Source organism: Triturus cristatus, chromosome 10 (assembly GCF_964204655.1).
Source record: "Triturus cristatus chromosome 10, aTriCri1.1, whole genome shotgun sequence".
In the NCBI taxonomy this organism is placed as follows: domain Eukaryota; kingdom Metazoa; phylum Chordata; class Amphibia; order Caudata; family Salamandridae; genus Triturus; species Triturus cristatus.
The window spans coordinates 1,022,882,557-1,022,892,335 of NC_140593.1; the positions used below are offsets into that span (position 1 = coordinate 1,022,882,557).

Sequence of the window (9,779 nt, forward strand, 5' to 3'; positions counted from 1 at the left end):
CTAGAAGCTATACTGGGCCCGAGCTACACGCCTTAAATACCAGAAGTAAGGACCCATCCTGCCTGTGTTTAACCCTCTACACGGTCACGAAGCAACCGCAAACTATTTGCCACAACTGTAGGGTAGGTTTACCAAAGATTTATTATTTAGGAATCAAGCTCCATGCTCCTGCTTGATCTGTTAGTTGTGTTAAGTTAAACAACAAACCATTGCGATGCACCCACTTAAACGCCATATCCCTAGTAAGACACAGTATGGAGTGTGCTGAATTTATTGAGAGCCATAAAATAAAGCTGCCTTTTGTTACTGAATCTTGGACTGATGAGGCAATGGGACCTGATCTAGTCCAAGTCACTCCACCCAGTTTAATCTGTCATACTCTGAATAGGCCCATCGGGGGCTTGTGGTCATCTATCATAGCTCTGTGTCTGCCGTATTTGCAACAGTCTCTACTACCACCTGTGAAGCTCTGTCCTTCTGTTTTCAACATTCCCACCATCAATCATTTAAAGGAATATTACTCTACAGACCTCCAGGCCCAAAATGTGTGTTCCTGGCAAACATAGGCACCCTGCTAGAGGATGGTCTCTGCGCAAACAACTTCACCATACTTGGTGATATCAATTTTCATCCGGAATCATCTAGGTATACAGACACAGCTGGCCTGCTGGATGTCATGAGCAGTACAGGATTAATACAAGGCCCTACCTACGATGCAGACCACACTCTAGACGGCATCTTTTCTAATCATCCACACTTAGTATATACAGGTTCACTGCCCCTAGCATGGACTGACCACTCAGAGATCCTATTTGAACTGTCTTTCCCAGATCGGCAGCGTGACCATGATGCCCTTAAATGTGCATTCACGTCGCAGGACTGGAATAAAATTAAGGGGCCTCTATTAGGAGACTCTCTCTCCTCCACCATGTCGCCTTTGCCCATTGACTTAGAGGTGACCACAACATGGTACACAGACTGGATCAAGGCAGCATGGAGGACTGTGGCACCTTAAAAAACAACAAAACTGACCGAAACACTCTCATCCAATGGCACCTTGGTACTCGGATGAACTCCGGGAACAAAAACTCATTTGTAAACCCAAGGAAAGTCATTGAAGAAAGAGCTACAATTACTCAGATAAAGAGAAATATAAAACAAAGTCTTATCTCATACAAGACTTTGTTAATTAAAACAAAAAAAGTTTTTTGCCAATCAGATAACGATTGCCAAACACTCTACTAAAGAACTTTTCAGAACGGTATCCAGACAAGTCTCCCCTGCCCGCCAAGGATTGCAATCAGCCAACTTTTATGCGATGAAATTGCATCCTTCTTCCTACATAAAGTTGAACAAATCTTTTCTACTTCAACCTTTCCTCGCTGGTCGAAAGAGAGGCCCTACCCACCTGGGGTAACCTAAATAAACATATTATCTTGGGTTCCTCGAAGCATCTGGCTGCTTTATCAGAATTTGCCCTGCTTACTCAAAAACAAACACTGGATTTACTTCTGTCTGTTAGATCAGGTTCTCCTTTTGATCCCTGTCCAGTTTCAGTGATCAAACTGGCTCCTGCACCTATAGCAGAAATTCTTATCTTACTATTAAATGCCAAATTCAACTCTGGGCACTTCCCTAGAGCATGGAAGAAGGCGTCGATTCTCCCTGTGCTGAAAAAAACAAAATCTTGACCCAAAAGATCCCAACAATTTTCGGTCTCTCTCTCGGCTTTCCCTCCAGGCAAAACTGATAGAAAGGGCCACAAACTCGCAACTTGCCCGTTTTTTTTTTTTTACAGAAAAATCATATTCTGGGCTCAACACAATATGGCTTTAGGGAAGGCCTCAGCACAGAATCAGCAATTATTAAGTCCACCAAATAAATTAGGGAGGCATTGGATGCTGGAGGCAATGCAGCATTGATAATGTTGGATCTCTCTGCAGCCTTTGACATGGTCCACCACGAAATCTTAATGGACCCATTGTCGGCGTGCGGCATTCAGGGTATGGCCTGGAAACTACTGCACTCCTTCCTCACGGATAGAAATCAAACAGTTGCCTTAGACATGTTTACTTCCAAACCATTTTCTCTCCCTTGCGAGGTCCAACAGGGGTCCTTGCTAAGTCCTGCACTTTTCACTGTGTATGTATCATCTTTGGCCCCATTGATTAGAACTTTCGGCTTTCACTTAACTTCTTATATGGATGACACCCAAATAGTGGTGTCTCTCTTGCCAAATCAGGAAATAGAGAGTGGTGAGAAATTACAGAATTGCATGAAGTCGGTAAAGACTTAGATGAATGAAAACTGTTTAAAATTGAACTCTAGCAAAACCGGGGTGATCCTTTTTTAAACAATGCTAACTTCTGGTCACCTAGATGGTGGCCTAAGTAATTAGGTATCCTCCAGACAGCCCGTCAGGAAAGCAAAAAACCTTGGAGTAGCAACTGAATACAGGCTCACCTTTAGGGATCAGGTGAATGCGTCACTTCCTCTACTTTCCAGACTCTCAGAATAACCAAAGAAATACTACACTTATTACCCCAGGAAAGCCAACAAATAGTGATAACTTCCCTTATCATATCAAAACTAGATTACTGCAACGGTTTATATCTGAATATCCAAAAGCAACATACAAACATACTGCAATTATTGCAAAATGTGGCAGCTAGGTTGCTCAGAGGTTCTCCTAAATGTACATCCGTACAAAAAGCAATCAGCAAGTTCCACTGGCTGCCAATAAGGCTAAGGGTCAGATTCAAATCGCTTTGTACGGCCATCAAGGCTTTGCGCGATTGTGGACCAGTCCATCTGAGGCAGTGTTTCAGTTGGTACACCCCAAAGAGAACCCTTCGCTCCTTAGGAGCAAAGATGGTGGTAGTGCCTAAATTCAAAAGAGCCCATTGGGGCAGCAGAAGCTTTGTTACCTGCACTGCTAGGGCATGGAATGAATTTCCTTTCCACATTCGGGCCTCCCCCGACCTGCTGTCATTTAGGAAAACACTGAAAGCTTGGCTATTCAGCAATTCGTTTTTACATGGGTCTTCGTGTAATTCTGCTACAGCGGCCATTTGAGCTAAGTGCCGGCACACCTTAGGGTAACCGTTGCGCTCTATAATGGTATATATCATAACATAAACACAGCACTAACACACTGAACATCCTGAAAACACAAACTGTTTTCCATCCATGCACTAGTCTAGTAAGTCTAAGCATTCTATCCCTCACTCCTTTCTCTTCATGACACACCAAGGCACAGAAACAAAAACACAATAAAAGCACAACTCTGCCATCACGCAATACTTTAAAGGTTGTCTTAAACAAGATACGCTAGAGGCCCACACACTTCCCATGTCTGCAGAGCTAGTGTGCCGGGTGGTATCTGTCCATAAATGTGTCAGTGGTATGAAGTACTGTAGAAATGCAACTACTGTACAATACAAAGACTTAGTGTCCTAATGCATGGAGTCACTTGGTATCAATACTCTACACATCATTCGTTTTGGAGCATATAAAAGTCACTGAATCAATGCAATACAACGTTGAGCATCCCTCTACAGATAGGACTACGCAATCTGAGCTTCATAAATCAGAGGTATGGTCAGATCATATATTAAAACTAGAAATACACTCTTAAAATTGTCAGAAAGGAAACTGGGCCAGCTAACTTGTTAGAATATTAATTTTAATAGTGCATGCGACATCAACAAGTGTGTGCTATAAAGGACACGCTGCAGAAACAGAAATACTGCTTAACGTTTAAGGTAGGTGCTCGATAAAGGCGGTTCTATTATTATTTAATTTGTTTCTAGTTTGGTTAAGAGCGAATCGGTTCACGCCCAAGAGAGCTGTGAATCTCTCTTAAAACACCGGACGGTGTAACTGGAAAACGGATCAATCCATTGCGGAACACAACAGGTGTAACACAGACTCATAAAGTGCATCGAATCTATACGGGAAGGGGAGAGAGGGACGTCACAGGTCATGATTCTTCAGTCCTTGGCCCTGCTGCAAACAGTGGCAGGAAGAGTGCCAATTATAACGAGTTTTACTTAAGTGGACGCCGGCATACTGTGTAATTGCGTGAGATCACCACCTCACTTCACAAAGGCCTCAGTGTAGGCTGGCATACGAAAGGACTTTCAGTGCCCGTCAATTAGCAATAAACCAATGGCCTCGAAAGGTGGAGAATCATAAACGCTGGTCAAAAACGGGTGAACCATTCATCCATCACGCATACAATTCAAAAAAGCACCTGCCTAAATAGCTCCTTTGAACTACAATTATACACATGACAAATCGAAAGCTTCCAGAGGCAGACAAATTGTGTTGTCTTTTTACAATACTTAGAGTAATCCAACCTGTTTTTAAAACACAACATATTGATGCAATTTGAAGAACAGTAATTTCGAGCACATTGGTGTAAAAGTGCGGCGAAATACAGTTGATTCATTCTGGGTAGTGGTAAAGCTTTCGCGGTTAAAGGGTGTCTCAAATCTGTGCCACCGTGTTATTATGCCCCTGGCGGCAACCAAAATCATGGGTTTGCAAAAATCAGTAGGAGGCACGGGTTTAACAAAAAAAATATATAACCAGTCGGCCGACCTACGGTCTGTAAGACAAAAGAACCAAAGGGGTGTTCAACACCTCTGCTTAGTGATAAAACACTGCACCACACAGCAATCCTGGGTTGGCACCGCAGACACAGCCAGTGCCAAACCAAGTCGCCTGCCTGCATGCAAGCAGCAGTCTCTTTCTTCCCTCCCAGGGTAAAACCAATGCTCTCCAAAGCCCTGCAACCCGGGTTAACACGTCTCCGTCATCTTTGTTCCCTGAAGGTGGATTATTCAAAAACATAACCCAAAAAGAGGGTCGGCCCATGGTAAACCCCGTCTCTTTTTGGCTAGAGGTGCTGTGTCTGGTCTGGGTCATAAAGCATTTCCCAGACATTATCTACATCACAGACTATGCTTAAAAACAAGAGACTGCAGCGTTAAAAACATTTTGTCACCAGCATCGGACATTAGCTGGCTCTAGACGCTGACAATACAATACCTCCTGGTTCTCCTTCCAGTACGTGGCTTCACTGTGGTTCATCATATTCATGTACATGGACCGGGTTACAGGGCTCCTCAGGTGCTGGCCGGTCCACATCCTTTTCAGGGCCAGCAGCGATAAAACATAGCCGAGCAGCCAGCACAGGAACAATTTCATCTGTACAAAGAAGGGCAGCAGCAGGGCGGCATCCCGAGCAGGCAGCCTGTCTGCCCCATTGCACGGAACTTACACATCAGCTTGCAGCGGGGAGAGGGGGAGGGATGCACAGCCGCCGCAGAGCGGAACCTTCCTGCCCGCGCCACCGTTCCCACCCGGACCGCTTCAGGCGCACACCCGCCGCCTAACAAAGACCATAAGCCCAGACGAGAGAAAGAAGGCACCGCAGCTCCGGGAGAGCAGGGGGTCCCGGCCCTGCAGTACGCATGACCGGAAGTGCCTTTCTTTCGTGTTGCTAGTCATCCTGCTTCCTGGCTGGGAAGTGTTGCAGACAGTCCGAGCTTCCATACGTATAAAGAGGATATTAGTTCGCAGCCTCCCTCCCCACGATATAGTGTAATGAATTAAAAATTTGCGAACAATCGTGACAAGAATCTTCAATTCTATTAAGGACAACAGAGGCGAGGATTATGCTTCTCATTTCTATGCTTTATTACAGCAGCCAATAAAAAAAATAATTCTTTTTTTATTCATCAAAACTACAAATCCCATGAACACCATGTGCCATACAACCAATAAAGACTGTCCCTATATAAGGTCCAACAGAGGCAAACACTTCCTCTTTCTTTGCGAGACTGAGCTGTTAAGTCCGACTCCTTCAACAGAACACTTTATCTAGAACTGGATCCGTGGTGAAAAAAACCTTCAGAAGAGCCAAACATTTGGAAGACCCAACAGGAAAACTTCGGAGTTGAGGGACGAGTCCCTGCCTTTTAATCCTGGCGAACGATCACCACGCCTGGAGGGGGAGAAAGCACTCCCAGCGATACCATGAAAGAAGAAGGCACTTCTCACTTGCCATTGGAATCTGAAACAAAGTGAAAATCCCGTAATAACGGTTATCCCCAAACTCTGTTCAATCAGTAAGATCTTATAACCAGGGGGGAAATATATCAAACATAATGCAATCGGAATGCGATAATAGCAGTAATCGTACATTCACATTTATGAATCTAATAAATAAGTTCCGGGTGGGATAATCCTCGCCTCCGTTGTCCTTAATAGAATTGAAAATTCTTGTCACGATTGTTCGCAAATGTTTAATTCTATGTCAGGACCGAAGGCTCCGATTATGCTTGTTTACAGCTTAGCCACCACCACTGATGCAACATCTACAATAGGTTTGTAATAAAAAGATTTAAAAGTAGACTCAGTTGACCAATCAGCCGTATTCATGATGTCAGCTAGACTTACTCCTAGGGAAAAAGACTTAGAAAAAGACTTAGGCGCCATCACGCCTCAAACAGTGTGAGCGCCAAACTTAGAGACATCAATGCCTGCTCCATTCATGAGTCAACGCACCCATCTCGCTAAAGTAGCCGGAGTGCATATCTGAACGAAATTCAGCTGTACTCACCTCGTACGCTTTTACACATTGTACAACACATAATTTTGGGTTATCCGGATAAGCTGGATAAGACACAGAGGTAGAGTTACATTTGGTACGTCTGGAAATAGTAAAACGACGACCAGTAAGATCCATAACCCGGATATCAGATGCTCTCTTGCAAGAAACCAGACATAACAACATAGCCAGTTTGGCTGAAAGCTGTTTCCCCGTCAGGTACTTGTTAGCCGGCCAAGTCTCCAGACACCGGAGTATCACTGTAACGTCCCACAAAAAAGAATATTTCGGACACGGTGGTCTGACCTTCCGGATACTTCTAAGCAATTTACACACCAAGGGACGTTCTCCCACTGGTTTGCCCTCTAACTGAGCGTGCCCAGCCGAGATAGCTGACCGGAAATTATTTACTGTCCTATACGCAAAACCAGATGAAGCCAAAGAAGCTAGGAAATTCATGACCATGGAGACATTAGCTGTAGTGGGATCGACATCCCGTTGAACACACCAGCTACACCACCTGTTCCATGCTGATGAATATCGCTTGTGGGTATTAGCAGACCATGCCTGTTTGATGAAGTCAGAAGCGTCTGTCAAAAGGCCTGGGACTTGCCATCTGTCCCTGAAACTCGCCACGCTACCAGAGGCAGCTGACCTGCATCTACCAACGGGTGAGGGACCTTGTGAAGGTCCAGCAACAGGTTCCATCTCTGTGGAAGGAGAATTGGTACAGCACAAGACATTTCCAGAACAATCGGGAACCATGCTTGTGCTCTCCACAATGGTGTAAACAACACCAGTTCTGTCCGTTGACGTCTGGCTTGAGCCAGATCCCTGGTTATCATGACAAAAGGCAGGAAGGCATAACAAAGGGCTGGGGGCCAGGTCTGAAGAAACGCATACGAGGCCAGAGCCTCCGGGTCCGTACGCCAACTGTACAAATCCGGGAGTTGTTTGTTCAGATGTGACGCAAACAAATCTAACTGGCAAGGTCCCCATAAGTGATTCAGCAGACGGAAAACTCGAGGGTGTAATCGCCAATCACTGTAGTCTCGTAGATACCGGGAATGCCAATCGGCTACCTCGTTCTTGCGTTCCGGGAGATACTCCGCCACTACTGACAGTTTGTGCTGTAGGCAATATTGCCAAAAGTCTTTGGCAATCTACGCTAGTATGCGGGACCTCGTACCCCTAGTTTGTACACATATCGGACCGCGGATACATTGTCCATCCTCAAGAGGATGCAACAGTCCGTCTTCTGCGGGGAGAGGCTGCGAATAGCGAACAAGCCTGCCAGCAACTCCAGGCAATTGAAATGAAGGGAGAGCTCCTCTGGAGCCACCGGCCCCCCATCGAGATCGGACCGCAGCGGGCTCCCCAGCCCCAGTGGCTGGCGTCCGACTCGATCAATACCTCGGGTTTGGAACCGAATATGGCTCTGCCATTCCACAACTCCATGTGGTCTAGCCACCACAACATTTCCAACCTCGCGTCCTCTGAGAGAGGAATCTGTTTGGCATATCCGAGGCCTTTGCGGAGATGTTGAATCTTCAAGCGTTGAAGTGCGCGGTAGTGAATGGGACCCGGCAAAATGGCCTGGATCGAAGAGGCCAGCAAGCCCACTACCCGGACTATAGACCTCAAGGACACAATCTGCCTGCTCACAATCAACCTCAATTCCTTCTTGAATGCTCTGATCTTGTAAGTGGGCAGGAGAAGCTGGCAGCTGTGTGAATCTACCTGAAAACCCAGAAACTCTATAGATTGTGTAGGCACTAGGACGGACTTTTGGGGATTCACCACGAAACCCAGGCTCTGAAGTAGGTGGATGGACCCCTCTAGATGTGTTGTCACCAACTGGGGGCATCGTGCCATGATAATTATGTCGTCCAGATAGACGATCAATCGCACTCCGTGTGCACGCAAGGACTCTACGACTGGCCGAAGGAGTTTCGTGAAGCACCATGGTGCTGACGAAAGTCCGTAGGGAAGGACAGTGTACTCGTAGTAAACGCCTTGCCAGAGGAACTGAAGGAAACGCCGATGTGGGGCGTAGATAGGTACGGACAAATATGCGTCCTTCATGTCCTTCATGTCCAACCGGACCATCCAATCCCTTTCCTGCAGAAGGTAGCGTAGCAAATGGACGCCCTCCATTTTGAAGTAACGGTAAACAATCCACCCATTGAACTCTTTGAGATTCAGTACCAACCTGGACCCGCCCCCGTTTCTGGACCAGGAACACATTGCTGATAAAGCCCTGAGGGTGAAACTGAGTGGCCACTATTGCCCCTTTCTTCAGGAGGGATTGTATCTTTTCCGTGATAAAAGTCTGATCGGGATGGGAAAAAGGTATATGTGGAGGAGGGGAACTCTGGAAGGGTTTCTCGTACATTTCCAACATTTACCCCTGCACCGTCTCCAAGATCCAAGGGTCTTGTGAGAGTGTGCGCCAAACTTGCTAAAAAGCTTGAATGCGTCCCCCCAATGTCACCTCTGAACATAGGAGTCTCACCTGGAGTCTTGGTGGGTTCTCTGGTGGCCATCAAACCTTCCCCTGTGGAACCGGTTCTTCACTCTCCGGGAGTGGTAGAAGTTAGAATTGCCTGAGGAATTGTCCTGGTAACCTCCCCTGTGATGTTGCTGGCCACGTGGGGCGCCTTGATTGTTTCCTCAGCCCGACGACCGCCCTCGACTTCGTCTGGCCCTGGTGAAAACCATCCGGAAGCTGCGGTGAAGTGATTCCTGCGCCTTGTCCAGGCCACTGAAGGTGGCCACGAATTTGGTCAATTCCTTTAAGAAAGGCTGCCTGAAGAGGAGACCCTGGGCTACGGGACCCACCTCCGACGTGGACAATTCCGCAAGTTTAGGATCCAGCTTGAGGAGGATAGACCTCCTCCTCTCGCTAGACATGGTGCAGTTGTCGTTGCCTAACTGGCACACTGCTAGCTGTGCCCATCCAATGAGGTCGTCGGGTCTATCGGAGTTCCGGACTCTTTGGCGTGGAAGCCCATTTCGAGTATCTTTGTTAATGGTCCTGAGAGGTCGAGGAGCTTGTCCTGGCATTACCGGCAGGCGCGGTCTATGCCTTTCTTGGGGTCCTTAGAATATTTTTTAAGGTAGGTGAGCATTGTCGGCTCCCCCTCGGGGGTTTCTGCAA

The 9,779-nt window shown here is 46.6% G+C and overlaps 1 protein-coding gene across 3 annotated transcripts in view; it reads right to left on the reverse strand.

Moving 5' to 3' along the window:
- The window catches only part of METTL9 (methyltransferase 9, His-X-His N1(pi)-histidine), a 126,874-nt gene extending 121,382 nt beyond the window's left edge, over positions 1–5,492 (reverse strand). For 2 of the 3 annotated variants that reach the window (XM_085629032.1, XM_085629030.1), the window contains exon 1: positions 5,056–5,492. In XM_085629032.1, the coding sequence (XP_085485158.1) occupies positions 5,056–5,214 (159 nt within the window). In that variant the 5' untranslated portion in view covers positions 5,215–5,492. The remainder of the gene's footprint in view (positions 1–5,055) is intronic. The other variant, XM_085629031.1, reaches the window with a different exon arrangement.
- Between the last annotated feature and the right edge of the window lie 4,287 nt (positions 5,493–9,779).